The 21,178-nt window shown below is 44.3% G+C and overlaps 1 protein-coding gene across 16 annotated transcripts in view; it reads right to left on the reverse strand.

Annotated features, from left to right (window-relative positions):
- Positions 1-21,178, reverse strand: part of cux1a (cut-like homeobox 1a) — a 206,866-nt gene that overhangs the window by 9,155 nt on the left and 176,533 nt on the right. For 9 of the 16 annotated variants that reach the window (XM_021617952.3, XM_021617950.3, XM_021617951.3 and 6 more), the window contains 4 exons: positions 20,296-20,691; positions 19,254-19,413; positions 3,585-3,887; positions 259-447 (listed from right to left, as the gene is read on the reverse strand). In XM_021617952.3, the coding sequence (XP_021473627.3) occupies positions 259-447; positions 3,585-3,887; positions 19,254-19,413; positions 20,296-20,691 (1,048 nt within the window). The remainder of the gene's footprint in view (positions 1-258; positions 448-3,584; positions 3,888-19,253; positions 19,414-20,295; positions 20,692-21,178) is intronic. The other 7 variants (XM_090186277.1, XM_090186273.1, XM_090186274.1 and 4 more) reach the window with 1 other exon arrangement.

Consider the following 21,178-nt stretch of genomic DNA (forward strand, 5'->3'; position numbering starts at 1 on the left):
TACAAAGACTGTTCTTTCTATCCTAGTATCTGTCTAAGTTACAAGTACAGGACATAGGACACACTAATGCCCAACTCCAAATCCTATCCAAGGAAAACGAGGCACAAATTCTGCCTAAACTGTCAGAGTACAAGGCGGGGTAAATGGCACACTGTCGTAAGGGCTAGGTTAGGGGGTGATTTAGAACTGGTTACAGAGTTGAGGTAGGGCTGGAGGTAAAGAACACTAAAAATAGAGAGGGGAGGAACGAAGGATTACCTTTCTTCTCCATGCGTTTCATGTCCATGAGTTTCTCCACATTGCGTGGATCCTGAAGCCAGAGCTGCATGCGGACGAAGGGCTCACGTCCCTTCAGACTGAGCTTGTGCCAGGGCTTGGGCCTCGCCAGCAGGTCAGACACTGAGCCCTGGGTCAGACCCAAGATGGTCTCCCCAAACAGACGCTGACCTGGGGAGAGAGGAGGGGTTATATCCACACTGAGAGAGGGATAGTCACTAGAAGGCCAGTATAATCAGGAATACATTGTATGATTGACATGTTGTAGGTTAATATGAATCAAGGTTACACATTTTTTTACGAAAAACTAAAACTGTAAACCAGCTGAAGCATGGATAGAGCAATATTCAGAAGAAAAAAAAGTGTCAAACTTAAAGAGTACCTGAAAATCTATTTTAAAAGGATTAGAATTAGGGCATGTACTACTGTCAACATTTAAAAGCCTTTTTTTCACTTTGCTTGCTGTTGGAATAAACTTGGATTCCTTGCATGAACACGCATCAACGCTACACATTCTTTAAGTTTCCGAGGTACGGGGGAGGGCGGCATTGAAAACTTGCCATCAGAAGTTGGCAGCATTTTGTCTGCTGCAACTGTGGCTGACTTCACTCAGAGAAGAAACAGTTTAAATAGTCTTTGACTGGCGTTTGAGCGCCTGAGTTGTTTTAAAGGCATAAAAAAAAGGTCTGGATTCACATAAATAAATAAAAAACAAGCACCAAGGTCTCCCTCTCTGTTCGCAGCATAAACATTCACCACAGCAGAATCCCAGGTTCTTGAAAGGCTTCAAAGCTTGCGAGCTCTCACGCAGAGCGCTGCGGAGCTCTATTTCCCCCCACTATATCCCAGGGGACCCCTCAAACATGCCTTTGGCAGCAAGGAGGGGGGTTGTGTTGCTCTACCCTGTGCTTCTCACACTGTTTTTTATGCAGGTGAGCTGAATGTCGGGCGGCTGAACAAACGCAGGCAGCGTAGCGGAGAGAGAGAGGCTGAGATGTGAAGCGCTACTGAAAGGCGCTGGGATTTGGGGAGCAGTTCCTCTAAAGAGAAGAGAAGTGGATGAGTAGACAGCATGGGGCTGGGAGACAGAACAGGTGACGCCAGTCCCGCTGAGAGAATCTCTTGGGTGTGAGATGGAAGGGCTGTTTTACAGTTTCCTCCTCTCACTGACTCCTACAGAGCTTTGTTTGTGCGCTGAACACACACATTCTCTCTCACTTATATTACACATGGAAATGTTACAAATACGCACACAGCTCCAACTGCATTCTTATCACATTCAATTGGATGCCGTGATGCACACAGCAGCCCTGTGGATCTCAGTCTATGTATTAAAGTAAAGTAAAGTACAAGGGTGAACTTGTTCATCTATTCTAAATAACCCATGAGGGTCTAAATCATTTCACACAATTCCATTGTCATAAATCACAGCACCTTAGAAAATACATATTGTGGACCACCACATAATAGAATGTACCATTGAAAATGATTAGATGTAGGTGCAATCAGCAGGGGTAAACATGTTCATTGAGAGGCACCCTTTGTGCCCATATTTCCTAAACTGTGTGAAACAAAATAACATTGAGTCCTGTAAGAAATCTGATTTGGCTGTGTGCGTCATCTGTGTCAGTGTGATTCTAACTTCATTTTTCGTTGCCTTACCGATATTAAGGATAGTGGCTAGTTGTTTTGGTGAACATGGGAGTATTTGGTCCAATCTCAGTGCAGTTTGCCTAATATTGTCCGAATATGCCTGGGCTATATCAGGTAGAAGACAGACTAGGCTAGTAGGCTAAGCATATTACTATTTGTATTACCTTTAGTTATTCAGGAGAGCTAGTGAAAACACATTGTATTTTATAACAACCTAGCCAAGAGGGTGCAGTGCTACAGTAAGGCTACTGTAGCTGACAGACATGGAAGTGATTTGGCCCGATCTCTGTGAGTTTGGCTGAAGGGAGCTGCTAAACGACACCATCCATCACTGGTCCTGGCCACCTCACAGTAGAGGGGGGAGTTAGCTGCGGCCAGGTCTAGGGAACAGTGATGGGAGGGAGGGAGACAATTCTCTGTGGGGCTAATTGAGCAGTCAGAGCGTGATGCGGAGAGCAGTCCTATGACAACCAGGCTTTGTCCCAATACTCTAAAATTGCTTGTGTTCCTCATCTCCTTTCCTAAGGAATTAAGGCCAGCCATAGGTGGAAGGACTGGATAAGTCTCCACTATGCTGCTTGAGCCTGTTTCTCTGGTAATGTATCAACCAAACTGTAACTATTAAAGCTAGAATCCTTAGTTGAAACAATACCAAAGCCTGCCTCTGTTTTGGTGAAAGCTGAGGGATGGGCCTGGAGAAATGTAACCATTCTCAAATTCCTAGCAGAGGTATAGAAGCAAGGACTGGCCATCCCATAAATCAAAAGTATAGTTTGAACCAATTTTTAAGGCTATACAGGGTTTGTATATATTTACATCGTTTACAAACATTGGAGTAAAAAATGTGTTTGTAGCAACTAAAGATTCTACCTTTAACCATAATCAACAGATAAGTGACTCATTAAATCCAACTGGCTCAGAGGCTAACCAGGAAAAACGTAGGCTTAAAGCTGGGCCACATCCCAATTGTGCCGCTACTCTGGCTGTGATAGTAGCTAGCTCCATCTTTGGGTCTTCCCAGGACAGTGTGTAAACTATGCTCTCTGTTCCTTTGTTGTGTGAGTTGATAGCTGGGCTGGTTAATTTTAGCTGAGGGGATGGCTAATGAGCAAGCTGGCCAGCTTGTGGAACATGGAAACTGGCTAAATCTTTCTGCCTTGGCAGCACTGTGTGACGCTGGTGGGGTAAAGAGCATATCCCCGTTCTGGAGCGGAGCTAATGTGTGCAATGATGACACGCTCCGAACCCGGCGCATCATTAATCGTTTGAAGTGTTGCAACTCTCAGCCAGGGCTTTTTAGAAATAATTGGAACAAATTATTATCAGTGAGGAAAGAATGCTTGTTGTGAGATTGTGCTGCTTGGTGGACACTGATTGTAGCTTTGGACCAATGTGCAATCCCTCCTCACCCCTCTACTGCCAGTGTGTGGTCACTGGTGACTGCCCTGGTACAAAATGGCTCATGGCATCACTCAGGTGCTACAGGTCTCATTAGTAGTGGATGAGGTTTGCTGTAGCCGTTGTTGTACACTTCAGGGAGAATAAGGGATACATTGATTTGGGTTTGTCTTCATTGTGCTGGTCAAAGCAAAAAGACAGAGTTGTAGAAGTGACTGCTGAAAGAAAGAGTGGCATATTCCACCACTCCAACTCACCGAGGTTGTTATCGGTCAGCACTTCCTTGACCTTCTTGGTGATGACGTAGGTGTCCAGCTCCGGGGACATGGCCACCATCTCCTGGATGCTGAGACCTGAGTGACCGGGGACGGGCAGCGGTGTGCCGGGCTGGGACTCAGAGGGCTCGCTGGGCTCCCTGAGGGGGAACTGGGACAACCCTCCTCCACCCCCACATCCCTCTCCTCCCACCTGCTCCCCCAAGCTCTTCACTGACTCCTCGGCTGAGCTGAGGGGTGACTCCGGTGCTGGGCTGCAGCTGGCTGAGGTCTTTGGGGTGTTCTCTGTGGGAACGGGAGAGAGAGAACCAAGGGTCAGAGACAAAGACATGTGATGGACCAGCCACTGCACAGACATGGTTAAAGGTGAGATGGCAACACGACCACTGTAGGACAGCCACATGATCAAAACATGTCAAGCTGTGCAGATTTCCTTGTAATTGATTGAATTGATTGATTGGACCTAAATTTATTCTCTGATTACAAGTAACCCTTTAACAAGAGTCCTGTTACTGCGTTTCCACCAACTCTAGCACCCATACTGCATTAGCCCCCACACTGTCTGTCTATATCAGCTAGTCTCTAGCTAACTATATGGGCTACAGGTACTCCGCTCCAATGCTCCATCGACCAGGCAGTCATTCCAGCATGCACACACAGAGAGAATGATTGGCGCTAAAGTGTCACTGTGATTCTGTCATCTCCACCAGCACCCCCTCCCACCCTCTACCCAATGGCTGTGTGATGGCCCATTGCACGGCCAAAAAATTATTATCCTGAGACAGCAGTCTGTCAGAGATGAGCAGAGGGAGAGAAAGCGAGAGAATGCAGAGCGGAGGAGTAGAAAATCACTACACGTGTATTTTCTTCCTCTCTGCGCATCTGTAAGAAAAGTGCACGTTGAGTTGCATTGACGGGAAAGCGCCTGTCAGTAGATCAGATAAGTGTGTGTGTGTGTGTGTGTGTGTGTGTGTGTGTGTGAGAGAGTGCGAGTATGCTGGCTGTATATGTTTTATGATTCTGTTCAAGCAGTACGCTTTAAGAGTAAATGAACTTGAACACAAAACTTCTGACTTGAACATTAAAATAGACTTGTTTGTCACATTTCAGAGCACTACTAAGTTGGTGATGTCCAACACACTGGTCTTGGCACTCCTAGGCCAGTGACTACCAAAAGAAAGGATGTTGTGTACCCCAGCGTGTAACTATATCTACAGTGCATTCAGAAAGTATTCAAACCCTTTGACTTTTTCCACATTTTGTTACATTACAGCCTTATTCTAAAATGGATTAAATAAAATACATTCCTCAATCTACACACAATAGTCCATAATGACAAAGCAAAAAGTTTTTTTCGAAAAAAACATTATTTACATAAGTATTCAGACCCTTTGTTATGAGACTCGAAATTGAGCTCAGGTGCATCCTGTTTCTATTGATCATCCTTGAGATGTTTCTACAACTTGGGAGTCCATCTGTGGTAAATTCAATTGATTGGACATGATTTGGAAAGGCACACACCTGTCTATATAAGGTCCCACAGTTGAAAGCGCATGTGAGAGCAAAAACCAAGCCATGAAGTTGAAGGAATTGTCCGTAGAGCTCCGAGACAGGATTGGTTTGAGGTACAGATCTGGGTACCAAAAATGTCTGCAGCATTGAAAAGTCCCAAGAACACAGTGGCCTCCATCATTCTTAAATGGAATGAAATTTGGAACCACCAAGACTCTTCCTAGTGCTGGCCGCCCAGCCATACGGAGCAATCGTGGGAGAAGGGCCTTGGTCAAGGGAGGTGACCAAGAACCCGATGGGCCCTCTGACAGAGCTCCAGAGTTCATCTGTGGAGATGGGAGAACCTTCCAGAAGGACAACCATCTCTGCAGCGTTCCACCAATCAGGATATTATGGTAGAGTGGCCAAAGGAAGCCACTCCTCATTAAAAGGCACATGACAGCCTGCTTGGAGCTTGCCAAAATGCACCTAAAGGACTCTCAGACCATGAGAAACAAGATTCTCTGGTCTGAGCATGAGACCATGAGAAACAAGATTCTCTGGTCTGATGAAAGCAAGATTGAACTCTTTGGCCTGAATGCCAAGCGTCACGTCTGGAGGAAACCTGGCACCATCCCTATGGTGAAGCATGGTGGTGGCGGCGTCATGCTGTGCGGATGTTTTTCAGCAGCAGGGACTGGGAGACTAGTCAGGATCGATTAAATGATCAACGGAGCAAAGTACAGAAAGATCCTTGATGAAAACATTCTCCAGAGCGCTCAGGACCTCAGACTGGGGCAAAGGTTCAACTTCCAACAGGACAATGACACTAAGCACACAGCCAAGACAACGCAGGAGTGGCTTCAGTACAAGTCTCTGATTATCCAAGCCAGAGCCCGGACTTGAACCTGATCGAATATCTCTGGGGAGACCTGAAAATAGCTGTGCAGCGAATCTCCCCATCCAACCTGACATAGCTTGAGAGGATCTGCAAAGAAGAATGGGAGAAACTCCCCAAATACAGGTGTGCCAAGCTTGTAGCGTGATACCCAAGAAGACTCAAGGCTGTAATTGTGCAAGTTCTCCCACTTAAAAAGATGAGAGGCCTGTAATTTTCATCATAGGTACACTTCAACTATGACAGACAAAACTAGAAGAAAAAAATCCTGAAAATCACATTGTAGGATTTTTGAGTGAGATCTTGCGTGGAGCCCCAGATCGAGGGAGATTATCAGTGGTCTTGTACGTCTTCCATTTCCTAATAATTGCTCCCACAGTTGATTTCTTCAAACCAAGCTGCTTACCTATTGCAGATTCAGTCTTCCCAGCCTGGTGCAGGTCTACCATTTTGTTTCTGGTGTCCTTCGACAGCTCTTTGGTCTTGGCCATAGTGGAGTTTGGAGTGTGACTGTTTGAGGTTGTGGACAGGTGTCTTTTATACTGATAAGTTCAAACAGGTGCCATTAATACAGGTAATGAGTGGAGGACAGAGGAGCCTCTTAAAAGAAGAAGTTACAGGTCTGTGAGAGCCAGAAATCTTGCTTGTTTGTAGGTGACCAAATACTTATTTTCCACCATAATTTGCAAACAAATACATTAAAAATCCTACAATGTGATTTTCTGGATTGTTTTTCTCATTTTGTCTGTCATAGTTGAAGTGTACCTATGATGAAAATTACAGGCCTCTCTCATCTTTTTAAGTGGGAGAACTTGCACAATTGGTGGCTGACTAAATACTTTTTTGCCCCACTGTATGTTAATTTCATGTTTGTTTTTTTATACATTTGCAAATGAACAGTTTTTTCTTTGTTGTTATGGGTTATTGTGTGTAAAAAAAAAACAATTCAATACATTTTATAATAAGGCTGTAACGTAACAAAATGTGGAAAAAGTCAAGGGGTCTGAATATTTTACGAATGCACTGTGTGTGTGCGTGTGTGTGTGTGCATAGCTACAGTGCCTTCAGAAAGTATTCACACCCTTTTCCACATTTTGTTGTGTTAAGCTCAGAATTTAAAATGAGATTTTGTGTCACTGGCCTACACACAATACCCCATAATGTCAAAATGTAATTATGTTTTTAGAAATTAATAGAAAATAAAAATCTGAAATGTCTTGAGTCAATAAGAATTGATTGCTTGGTTTCCAGCATTTTGCTGTATGGGAAAAATGAAGTGAATGTTGTTTGTTATTTATACTGAGTGTTTTCCATGGGCTGAAGTTTACTTGTTACGGCAAGCCTAAATATGTTCAGTAGTAAAATGTTGCTTAAAAAGTCACATAAGTTGCAAGGATTCACTCTTTGTGCAATAATAGTGCTTAACATTATTTTTGAATGACTACCTCATCTCTGTACCCCACACATACAAATAATTTTAGGGTCCCTCAGTCAAGTAGTGAATTTCAAACACAGATTCAACCACAAAGACCAGGGAGGTTTAACAATGCCTTGCAAAGAGCAAATATTGGTAAATGGGTAAAAAATACTAACACATTTTTGAATATCCCTTTGAGCATGGTGAAGTTATTAATTACACTTTGGATGGTGTATGAATACACCCAGTCACTACCTTTCTAACTCAGTTGAAGAAAACCGCTCAGGAATTTCACCATGAGGCCAATGGTGACTTAAAGACAGTTACAGAGTTTAATGGCTGTGACAGGAGAAAACTGAGGATGGATCAACAACATTGCAGTAACTCAACAATACTAACCTAATTGACAGAGTGAAACTAAGGAATCCTGTACATAATAAAAATATTCCAAAACATGCATCCTTGTTGTAAAGTAATACTGCAAAAAATGTGTTTTGTTTGGGGCAAATCCAATACAACACATTACTGAGTACCACTCTCCAAATTTTTAAGCAGCATCATGTTATGGGTATGCTTGTAATCGTTAAGGATTGGAGTTTTTCACATAAAAAAAACAATTGACAGAGTGAAAAGAAGGAATAAGGCACTAAAGTAAAACTGCAAAAGATCTGGCAAAGAAATTAACTTATGTCCTGAATACAAAGTGTCAAGTTTGGGGCAAATCCAACACTAAGTACCACTCTTCATATTTTCAAACATGGTGGTGGCTGCATGATGTTATGGGTATAATTGTCATCAGTAAGGACTAAAAGTTTTTATTAGAATAAAAAGAAACGAAAGCGATAAGCACAGGCAAAATCCTAGAGGAAAGGCTGCTTTCCAACAGATACGGGAGATAAATTCACCTTTCAGCAAGACAATAACCTAAAACCCAAGGCCAAATATACACTTATACATGACAAAACTACACATATTAGAATAACCTTTGATTGTCCCCAGCATAAGGTGCACCTGTGTAATGATCATATGACCTGTGTAATGATCATGTTAAATCAGCTTCTTGATATGCCGCTCCTGTCAGGTGGATGGATTATCTTGGCAAAGGAAAAATGCTCACTAACAGGGATGTAAATACATTTGTGCACAAAATGTAAGAGACATAAGCTTTTGTGCATATGGAACATTTCTGGGATATTTTATTTCAGCTCATGCAACATTTGATCAACACTTTACATGTTGCGTTTATATTTTTGATATGTTCCATGTCTATCTGTGTATGTGGTGGTTGGACTTTCTCCTGTCCTGCTCTGTGGCGTGGGTAGCGAGTAGAAGTAGAGATGTAGTCCTACATCTGAGAGGGTGTTCCAAAGTGCCTGGCTGCCAGCAGAGGAGGGCCAACTCATCAGTCTTCCCCAGCCGAGGCCAGGAGGAAGGCCAGCATGGAAGGAAGGGGGGCTGATGGAGTCCAAGGTCTCCCCATCACTACGGATCTGGCCATGGGAGGGTGTATGTGTTTGAGGGAAGGGAAAAGGAAAGGGGGATACCTAGTCAGTTGTACAACTGAATGCATTCAACTGAAATGAGTCTTCCGTATTTAACCCAATCCCTCTGAATCAGGAAGGGGAGAGAGCGTGTGTGGTGTACAAGGATGGAACAGAGAAGGGGGTTATGTGTGAGGGACAGTTGCGGGACATGACATGGTGTGTGTGTGTGAAGGACAGATGGGACATTGGAGGTGGAATGGTGTGTGTATGTTTGTAGGTCTGTGTGGGACAGGGGAGTGATTGGTGTTTGTGTAACGTGCGTTGTTTGAAGGAGACCAAGGCGCAGCGTAATTTGTGGTCATCAAATTTATTTAAATGAGAACCAGCAACAAAATAACAAAGTGAAACCAAAACGAACGTACCGTAGGCTACAAGAGCTGTACAAAAACACGATCCCACAACATAGGTGGGAAAAACGGCTACCTAAGTATGATTCCCAATCAGAGACAACGATAGACAGCTGCCTCTGATTGGGAACCACACTCGGCCAAACACAAAGAAATACAAAACATAGAATGCCCCCCCCACATCACACCCTGACCTCACCAAATAGAGAAATAAAACGGCTCTCTAAGGTCAGGGCGTGACAGTTTGTGTGTTGAACAGTGTTGAAATACTCATACCTTCAACTTCGACAGATAAATAATGGCCGAACTGCAACTGACATGCAGCTCTTAAAAACCTTTGACCAAAAGAGTAAATACCCAACACAGAACTACCCTGTCCATTCTCAACACTGTATAACTACAAACAGTGTCTTCAGTTTTTTGCAAAAATTATTTCTGAAGTCTGGAAAAACAAGTCACTTGTTTTGAGTCCCTATGACATTAAGGAGTCAGAGGCTCCAGATGAAGCTCCTGCTCTCTCTCTCCCTCCACTATCCCTCCTTCCCTCTCTCTGCCAACCCTGTGTATGCATGTGTGTGAGTGTGTTTGAGGCTTTGTGCAAGAGTTGTGTATTTTTCTGTGTGTGTGTGTGTGGCTGGCTGCGGCCCTAAAGTGAGCAGCCGAGGGGAGCCGTCACTAGTGATCACCTCCATGCCGTGCTGGGGGAAACAGCTGAGGGGGAGTGTGTGTGTGTGTGCAGGGGGGAGGCAGTCAGCTTGCATCTCCTGCCCGGCTCGCTCACCCGACTGGTGACATTTTAACTGGCGGCATGGCGCGAGGGGGGCAGGGGAGGGAGGGGGGAGTTGGAGACGAAAAAAGGGTGGGGTTCTCCACATGAGAGGTTGTCCTGTGACATGGTTCCAGCAACCCACAGCCCAGCCATGTCACCGGCCCAGAGGGACATTGCACTGAGGAAAGGAAGGAGAAAATGAGGGAGGAAGAGAGGAGATGAAAGAGGGAGGAGGCAAAGTTTTCTGTTTTGCTTGACGCCAGAGGACAGAGAGACAGAGAAAGAGAGTGCGCTGCATCTGGATGTACAGCTGCTTGCTGCTTTAACTCTGACAGCGGTGACGCTAAAAGGGTCTAAAACAGCTTTCACTGGCTTTTAGATAAATACTACTCCAAGACTGGCCCAGTTCAACTGGGTCAGGGCGTGACTTCAAGGCTTTTAGATAAATACTACTCCAAGACTGGCCCAGTTCAACTGGGTCAGGGCGTGACTTCAAGGCTTTTAGATAAATACTACTCCAAGACTGGCGCAGTTCAACTGGGTCAGGGCGTGACTTCAAGGCTTTTAGATAAATACTACTCCAAGACTGGCCCAGTTCAACTGGGTCAGGGCGTGACTTCAAGGCTTTTAGATAAATACTACTCCAAGACTGGCCCAGTTCAACTGGGTCAGGGCGTGACTTCAAGGCTTTTAGATAAATACTACTCCAAGACTGGCCCAGTTCAACTGGGTCAGGGCGTGACTTCAAGGCTTTTAGATAAATACTACTCCAAGACTGGCGCAGTTCAACTGGGTCAGGGCGTGACTTCAAGGCTTTTAGATAAATACTACTCCAAGACTGGCCCAGTTCAACTGGGTCAGGGCGTGACTTCAAGGCTTTTAGATAAATACTACTCCAAGAATGGCGCAGTTCAACTGGGTCAGGGCGTGACTTCAAGGCTTTTAGATAAATACTACTCCAAGACTGGCCCAGTTCAACTGGGTCAGGGCGTGACTTCAAGGCTTTTAGATAAATACTACTCCAAGACTGGCCCAGTTCAACTGGGTCAGGGCGTGACTTCAAGGCTTTTAGATAAATACTACTCCAAGACTGGCCCAGTTCAACTGGGTCATGGCGTGACTTCAAGGCTTTTAGATAAATACTACTCCAAGACTGGCCCAGTTCAACTGGGTCAGGGCGTGACTTCAAGGCTTTTAGATAAATACTACTCCAAGACTGGCCCAGTTCAACTGGGTCAGGGCGTGACTTCAAGGCTTTTAGATAAATACTACTCCAAGACTGGCCCAGTTCAACTGGGTCAGGGCGTGACTTCAAGGCTTTTAGATAAATACTACTCCAAGACTGGCCCAGTTCAACTGGGTCATGGCGTGACTTCAAGGCTTTTAGATAAATACTACTCCAAGACTGGCCCAGTTCAACTGGGTCAGGGCGTGACTTCAAGGCTTTTAGAGAAATACTACTCCAAGACTGGCCCAGTTCAACTGGGTCATGGCGTGACTTCAAGGCTTTTAGATAAATACTACTCCAAGACTGGCCCAGTTCAACTGGGTCAGGGCGTGACTTCAAGGCTTTTAGATAAATACTACTCCAAGACTGGCCCAGTTCAACTGGGTCATGGCGTGACTTCAAGGCTTTTAGATAAATACTACTCCAAGACTGGCCCAGTTCAACTGGGTCAGGGCGTGACTTCAAGGCTTTTAGATAAATACTACTCCAAGACTGGCCCAGTTCAACTGGGTCATGGCGTGACTTCAAGGCTTTTAGATAAATACTACTCCAAGACTGGCCCAGTTCAACTGGGTCAGGGCGTGACTTCAAGGCTTTTAGATAAATACTACTCCAAGACTGGCCCAGTTCAACTGGGTCATGGCGTGACTTCAAGGCTTTTAGATAAATACTACTCCAAGACTGGCCCAGTTCAACTGGGTCAGGGCGTGACTTCAAGGCTTTTTGTTCCAAAAATGCAGCGGCACCAATTTAAATACCAATGTATGTCTACACTAGATATAATTATACATTTGCATATGCAAATGTGGCATTCAATTTCACCCGAAACTAACACTCAACATTCTGATATACAGACGAAGCATTTGGGAAGAAAGCCTTGACGCTGAACATGCAGCATGTTAGTCATATGGCCCTTGGTTAATCTGTGTGTTAAAGCTGGCATCGGTATACTCCATATTTCCCATCCCATTGTATCCGTGTTCCTGACGGAGAGGGCATGTTAGCACTGAGGGGAAAGGATGAGCTGAGACAGAGGGAGCAGGGAACACTCTTCACATGCACACGCACATTCTGAGAGGCACATGTGTGTACTCTGTATGTAGCTTCCACAGACATCCCTGGGGTTCGTTACTTATAGCAGGGCTAACTGTTGTGTGTTCTAATGAGGGGCAGTGAGGATGTTATACTGTGCTGGCTGAAGAGCATACAGTGACACACATGAACATGTCTCCTACAATGAGGCACAAATTAACACAATGTGGCCTTGTGTTGGTTTTGAAAGCTTTTGATCACTTTTCACAGCTTTTAGAGGGGGCTTTTACATTATGTTCAGTCCATTCCATTTGCATTCCTGAGAAGACTTTTGGATTACGAAAACAAACACTGGCTGAAGCGGTCTCTCTTTCCATCACTTTTTCTTCCATCCATCTGGGCTGTCCTATTTCACAGGGCCGTGTGGTCTCCCCTCAGCCAGGGCACAGAAACACAGATTGGGACAATGTCATGTGAGCTTCTAAAGCCTGGTCCATTACACCGGCTATTCATATAATCCACCAAATGGACCTTTTTAAACACACTTTGGCCCCTGCTGCCGTGACTGCCTAAAAGTGTGCGTGTGTATTTGTGTGTGAGATAGAAAGATAGACAAAATATGCGTGTTCATGTGTGAGTGTGAGTAAGAATGTGAATGATGTGAGTGTATCTGTTGGTGAGAGTGTGTGTGACAGAATCACATTAGTGTATATGTGTGTGTGCATGTTTCAAGAAAGGCTCTCCCCTGTCTGTCTGCCCTGTTCCATATCTAACAAGTGTCCCATTAAACCCCATCCCAAGAACATCATGTACTTTTAAATTCTCTGGCCAGCCCTGGATTAAGCAGACAGGCAAGCTGACGTTTACATTTCTTTCTAAGCTACGGCCCATTTTAAAAGCCATTCATTTTCGATCCTCTTTCTCTCTCACTCACCCCGTGTTCCCGTTCTCCCTCTTCGGTTCGAAAGTCGTCTCTGTAATCTATACATTGCTGTGGCTAATTTACAGTGAAGATGATGGAGAAATGGCTGTCTTAATGTAATGTAATTCATCATGGCTCTGCTCCCCAACCAGGCCCTGCTCCTATTTAGCATACCATCGGCTGATTATTTGCATATTAATTATCCAAAGGAGTGTGTGTGTGTGTGTGTGTGTGTATATGTGTAAGAGGTGGGGGGTGATGTGGCCCAGCAAAGCAGAGGGGCTGTGTATGTGTAGGTGTGTGTGTGCACAAGTGTATGTATGTGTATGAGTGTGTCTGCGAGAGGGAGGGGGCTGTCTGGGAGGAGGAGAGTGTAGATGAGGGAGGGGAGGGGGGCTTTCTCATAGTAATTATCATATATCAGTGTTCTGACGCTGTAATTGATTACAACAGCTCCGGGAGGCCCCCGGGAGAGAGAGCGCCACAACCCCCCCACCTTATCTCCCACTGCCCCCCTGGCCTGTGTGTTATCGAGGATCCTCCTCTCGTCTAGAAGGTGTGACAGCTCTGTAAACAGGGCATGGCGCTCCCTCACATTAGATGCTCATTAAGAGGCGAGGCTGACTATCCTCTGGTGCCACTTCATCATCACAGCAAATGAGCTGGCACCAGGTTAGCTAGCACTGCCGAGGACCAGCTCTATAAAATATCAACCTTTACCAGATTCAGCATGTATAAAGTGTGTACATGCTAGTGGTGCATAGTAGATTTATGAGTAACATCCATCCATGTTGTGCATCTATAGATGTATCAGTGTGAGGTATGGTTTCTGTATATTGGTGGTGGTGAGTATTGCATCTTTTTTAAGATGGGTGCAAATTAAGTCAGGTTTAGTCCGACGAGCATAAAGACCATTTGCCGTCGATTGTCAATGTGACTATGTGTTTTTCCACAGAACGTGACCAGACACACACACACAATACAAACACAAGGCTTGCTAAGTTCGTGACATGTCCGTGTTGCCTCTGCTCTCCGTCACGTGGAGTGGGTCACTGTGTGGCTCAGCAGAAAGCTGCCATGACGACTCCAGATCCACCCTGACACAATGGGTACTGCAGCATTCTGGGATAGTAGTCTCACTGTCTCTACTAGTTGTCTGGAAGATTGCCTGAGGTAACCGGCCAGACAAAACAGCAACAGTCGAGAAAATGTTCAACAGAGGCTTGGATATTGAATAGGAAGAGTTTTCAAATGCAGACATTTCGAATGAAGGAAAGGGGTTGACACAAATGAGTGAAATCTTCAAATACAACATCCTTTATGAGGGGAACGTTGCCCACTACACTGAATCCTGAATGTTTCATCAGCAAAAATATCAGTTTCCCATCTTAACTAGAGGTCGACCAATTAATCGGAATGTTTTTTTTATTCCTTCATTTAACTAGGCAAGTCAGTTAAGAACACATTCTTATTTTCAATGACGGCCTAGGAACAGTGGGTTAACTGCCTTGTTCAGGGGCAGAACGACAGATTTTTACCTTGTCAGCTCAGGGATTCAATCTTGCAACCTTACGGTTAACTAGTCCAACGCTCTAACCACCTGCCTCAAGAGGAGACTGCCTGTTACGCGAAAGCGGTAAGAAGCCAAGGTAAGTTGCTAGCTAGCATTAAACTTATCTTATAAAAAACAATCAATCTATCAATCATAATCACTAGTTAACTACACATGGTTGATGATATTACTGGTTTATCTAGCGTGTCCTGCGTTGCATATAATCGATGCAGTGCGCATTCGCGAAAAAGGACTGTCGTTGCTCCAACGTGTCCCTAACCATAAACATCAATGCCTTTCTTAAAATCAATACACAGAAGTATATATTTTAAACCTGCATATTTAGCTAAAATAAATCCAGGTTAGCAAGCAATTATTAACCAGGTGAAATTGTGTCACTTCTCTTGCGTTCATTGCAAGCAGAGTCAGGGTATATGCAACAGTTTGGACCGCCTGGCTCATTGCGAACTAATTTGCCAGAATTTTACGTAATTATGACATAACATTGAAGGTTGTGCAATGTAACAGGAATATGTAGACTTATGGATGCCACCCGTTAGATAAAATACAGAACTGTTCCGTAATTTCACTGAAAGAATAAACGTTTTGTTTTCGAGATGATAGTTTCCGGATTCGACCATATTAATGACCTAAGGCTCGTATTTCTGTGTGTTATTATGTTATAATTAAGTCTATGATTTGATAGAGCAGTCTGACTGAGTGATGGTAGGTACCAGCAGGCTCGTAAGCATTCATTCAAACAGCACTTTCGTGCGTTTTGCCAGCAGCTCTTCCCTGTGCTTCAAGCATTGCGCTGTTTATGACTTCAAGCCTATCAACTCCCGAGATTAGGCTGGGGTAACCGATGTGAAATGGCTAGCTAGTTAGGGGGGTGATCGCTAATAGCGTTTCAAACATCACCTGCTCTGAGACTTGGAGTGGTTGTTCCCCTTGCTCTGCATGGGCAATGCGAGGGTGGCTGTTGACGATGTGTTCCTGGCTCGAGCCCAGGTAGGGGCGAGGAGAGGGACGGAAGCTATACTGTTACACTGGCAATACTAAAGTGCCTAAAAGAACATCCAATAGTCAAGGTATATGAAATACAAATCGTATAGAGAGAAATAGTCCTATAATTCCTATAATAACTACAACCTACAACGTCTTACCTGGGAATATTAAAGACTCATGTTAAAAGGAACCACCAGCTTTCATATGTTCTCATGTTCTGAGCAAGGAACTTAAATGTTAGCTTTCTTACATCGCACATATTGTACTTTTACTTCTACAACACTTTGTTTTTGCATTATTTAAACCAAATTGAACACGTTTCATTATTTATTTGAGGCTAAATAGATTTTATTTATGTATTATATTAAGTTAAAATAAGTGTTCATTCAGTATTGTTGTAATTGTCATTATTACAAATAAAACAATAAAATTGTCTGATTAATCGGTATCGGCTTTTTTGGTCCTCCAATAATTGGTATCGGCGTTGAAAAATCATAATCGCTCGACCTCTAATCTTAACCAACACTTACAACACATTTGCTTAATTGTCTCCTAACCCAGTTCTAAGGCCACTTAGAACCAAAATGTATTTGCATAAAAAAAAACTCATTATCTTCTTTAAAAACCCTGCCATTTTAATTGATCTTCCTCGGGCCAGGCACAAAAGAGGCCCCAAATTTGATTAGCCTGTATCTTAATTCACGACAACATCAACACGGTGGCAGGCAACAACAATGTCCTTGGGTCTTCCTGGATGTCTTTCTGCAGTCATCACCTCCCTAGCGCCTGGTCTTTAATTAGCTATCCATAATTAGCATCCCTGCAGTAGCTTCGGCTCCGACCAGTCGGGATGCACATGCTCAGATAGGGTAGATTGCGGGACGGCGTGGAGGTGTTAACCATAAACCCCCTTACCCTGGCGTGTACCTTATCACGCTTTGGCTAATGAGAAATGAGTGGAGGCCACGGGCCTTTGATTTCAATGGTGTTGCTAAGCACTTGTGCTAAGCTTAAATCTGTTGTTCTGCCCCTGAACAAGGCAGTTAACCCAATGTTCCTAGGCCGTCATTGAAAATAAGAAGTTGTTCTTAACTGACTTGCCTAGTTAAATAAAGGTAAAATAAAAAATAAATAATAAATAAACTAGCCCTTTCAATATTGTATCAAATGAGACGGTTTGTTGTATCTACCTGAAATTATTTATTGCGTTTCAAAAATATGTCGTGTTTTAGGCTTGTTTGAGAGAGTGAGTAAGAGGCATCTTTCCTGAAAAATAGCCTTGGGATCAGCTATTACTGACCCAGTCCAAACCTTAAAGGTGCTACACCGAGAACTTCTGATTTCCACTAGATAACACAGCCACAAAGTCAAAGCTTTCCCATTTTGACTACAGATGCCGCTCCGGTGGTAGAAATCAATAGTTCGATTACCACAGCCAACTACAAAACTGGCGGGTAAGCTACATTGTGAAACACTATCATTCCACTATTACTGCAGATATATTATGGAAATTGAAAAAAATAATATGTGTAGCATCTTTAACCATTGTGGACTAAATCAGATAACGGCTCCCGGGACAGTTGTTCGCGTAGCAATTGAGACTGGGAACAAGGACAGATTAAGAGTTAGAAAGGCAACAGAGTGTTCAGAGAGGATCTGGTATACTATGTGTGTGGTGTGTGTTCACAGTATATGTGTGTGCTTGTGTGTAACTTGTTGTCCTACCGTATCAGGACCTCAATGTCCTAAAAAACAACAACTGTAGTTTACTGTAGTTTATTTAGTAAATATTTTCTTAAAATTCATTGGTTAAGGGCTTATAAGTAAGTATTCGGCGCATGTGACAAATAAAATTAGATTTTGATTTGAATTCACCCGAATGTCCTGATAAGGTAGGAAAACAATAACTTTTTTGAAAAGTCAGGACTTTTTTCATGTCCTGAATTTGTTCAAATGCTATTTTAAGCTTAAGGGTTAGGTTTAGGGTTTTGGGTTAAGGTTAACATTAGGGGTAAGGGTTAGAGAAAATAGGATTTTTAATGGTCCAACATTCTTACTCCCCAAAAAGTCCTGAAATTACATGAAAATAAAGCTGTGTGTGTGTGTGTGTGTGTGTGTTCAGTATGTGTGTGTGATGGTGGGGTCAGGAGGTAGACGCAGACGGAGGACTGTGGGAGAGACCTGACGGACAGGTTCACACACACCACTGGCCCAACTCTCGAGAAACGGAATAAAAACCTGGAAAATGTTTCATTTCAATACAAGGACTGTAGCCGGGGACAATTTAATCCCTGGGCAAGGACAGAGGCTCTACCTGTTCTCAATGGCCATCAATCAGATCACACACTGGGACATGGACACACACACACTTGTAGGTGGATGTATGTATGAGCGCATGAATGCAGACACACATGCATGGAAGCATATGCTCACTGTCAATGAAAACGACAATGCTCAGTCTATGTTCCTTTGTGGTCAAAACATCTATTCCTTTCTGAGAAGGATTTGATCAGCGATATTGTGTGTGTGAGGCTATAGTATCCAGTCCTCCATTACTAGATACCTGGTTGGTCCTGTAAGCAGCATGTTCTGTTTGTGTTTGTGGGTGTGTGTGTAAGTGCTGAGCGTTTAGTGATTTTTGAGGTCGTTTTGGGTAGATCATGAAAAAATAAACATGGTTTTCGATTTTGATATAAAAATGAAAACATTAATGCACTGCGCGGGTTGAATGCTGTAACACAGAAGAAAACAATTAATAAAAGTCCCGTGATGGTAGTGACTGCCCATTACTGCTAATCAACTATCATTTATTCACATTACTTTAATAAAATATTTAAGACGTTGTGTATATTACATTTGTTTTATTTGATGACTTTATAATTTCATTCCAAGTCATCATCTCATCTCTATAGAGCTGCTGCCAATGCTGTCTGACAAAATCACAATTTTAATAGTTCTTTAAAGTAAATAAGGCATACTTTTATGACTGCTGAATACCAACTATCAATCACTTAGATCATGCATTTTTAGGTAGAGCCATCTCGAAGAAACTGCTCTCTTTCCCTCTTGATCATGCATTCTTCTGTCTCTTCTCTCCTTGTCTGCCCCACACAGACCGAAAAAGTAGGTACACGCTAAACTATGTAGAATATTGGCCTGTTAAACTACAAATCCATACTACATCACACAGTTAGGGCTTGATCTGATTTATCTCAATAGAAACTGCGCATTGAGGTCACAGAAAAAAACGTAACAAAATTAAATTAAAATAATTGAACCAACATCGGTCAATTAGTTGTTTAAAAAACATTTAGGTTATTTTTTTGTTATTCGCTCAGCAATAGTGTGTATTTGTTTCTGTGTGTGTGTACTTGTACATTGTGGCTGGTAATGAAGGTGCAGTACTTTCTATCCGTGTGTGTGCGTCTGGTGTGTGTGTTTACCTTGTGGCTGGCCCTGTAAGGGCAAGACGTTCTGGCCCAGCTCTCCATTGAGCCACAGCTGCATACGGATAAAGGGCTCCCGGCCCTTCTGGGTCAGCTTACTCCAGGGCTTGGGCCTGGACAGCATGTCGCTAACACTACCCTGAGACAGGCCCAGCACCTGTAACACGTACACACGTATTGACAAACAGACATGCACACACACGCACAGAACACAGACACATCAGCCAATAAATAATTAAATATACCTGAGCTCAATCACAGTAAAATAACATTCCAATGTATAATTACACTGCACAGAATGCATGCCAGCATGAAGCCTGATATTAGCTACTGTAAGCAAACAAAAACAATAGTCCATACTGTACAGTATGGACAAGTACAAGACATAGACAAGTACAAACACACATGCAAATACACAGAGATCATGCAGTTTTTCCTTCAAACCCCTGAGATCTGTACAGTACATCACTACACCGTCTGCTTTAGTTTGTACCAAAGAGGGTGTGTAACAGTTTTTGTTGGTGGAATCCTGGTTGGTGGCCCAATGCTACATCACTGTGTGATGCCATTAACTAGCTGACTGCTAAGAGAGAAAGGTTTACATGTGTCTAAATGGATGTGACAACTGCTGGCCAGTGTAGGATCGGGGGCCCTCTGTACTGTACTGAAGCTTAGAGGACCACATATATTGTGTGATGTTAATAGTGACCGCTTCACACAAATCTTTTTACATGTGTATGAATGGATTCATTCAGGAAACACACTCCAACGGAGGGGCTGAGTTAGCATAGTACACACAGTTTTGAACTGTGCTGACCGAGGGTGGAGGGCAGTTGGGTGACTCAGCGTAGATTACTGGAAGGGAGAGAGGGAAGGGGAGCAGTATTACAGGGGGGATGTGAGTTGACACTACACTGGCGCAGGATGGGTATATCAGGCAGTATAAGGACACGGGTATGGGACGGTACGGCGTAGGGTGGTATGGGACGATAGGGCATAGGGTGGTATGGGATGGTAGTGCGTAAGGTGTCTTGCACACCTTCTCTCCAAAGATGCGCTGGCAGATGCCGTTCTTGGCCAGCTTGTCCTTGACCTGCTGGGTGAGCTCGGCCGTGTCCACCTCCTGGTACATGTAGACCTCGTACTGCTCAGGCGTGAGCGGCGCCACCACCGGCTTGACTGGTTTGGCTGCGGGGGTCAACAGGGAACCCAGGGGCCCCAGGCTCAAGGACAGGGGCAGGGGAGAGGGGCTGCTCTGGGGGGTGTCAGCGCGGCTGGGCCCCTGGGTGTTGGTGCCTCCGCCGGGCTCGGAGCCGGCCTGGGAGTATGGGGACTCGGCCCGGGGCCAGTCCTTCCAGCAGTCCGGGGAGGAGATGGAGACGGAGGAGGAGAAGGGGGCCAGCGCCGAGGACGAGCCGGCTAGCCGGGGAGGCTTCTGGCGGAGACACAGAAAGGCACAGTCAGTTGGGGTGGTGGGGGAGTGGGGATGGGGCCTGCCACTAAAGGCTAACGGCTAATTGCAAACGGCACAGTCACTGTGGAGGGAGGGCGCTAACCACTAACGCTAACGTCAAGCTATCGGCCAGCTATGAATACATAGGTGGTTCCTCTTCCCCTATAAAGGATTAGGACACACCCACTGTCATTGGATGGATCCAGAGTGGGTATGTGGAGCAAAGAAACTTAGCTCCCATAAGTTGCTGGGTTAGGCATTGTCCTGCCTTTGAAAGTTGATAGTTTGCCATATCTGATGGAGACACCTAGCAGATTGTCTCTGCCGCGTTGCTAAACCGGTTTGCGGTGTCGACACAAACCTCACACACATGCACACGGAGCATTTCGTCCCGAGTGGAGCAGCTGCATGTTACAGATGAGCAAAGACAATGGCCCTCTGTTTTGTGTGGTCTATTACAACACGGTCT

Source organism: Oncorhynchus mykiss, chromosome 10 (genome assembly GCF_057628025.1).
Source record: "Oncorhynchus mykiss isolate SJ-2025 chromosome 10, ASM5762802v1, whole genome shotgun sequence".
Classification (NCBI taxonomy): domain Eukaryota; kingdom Metazoa; phylum Chordata; class Actinopteri; order Salmoniformes; family Salmonidae; genus Oncorhynchus; species Oncorhynchus mykiss.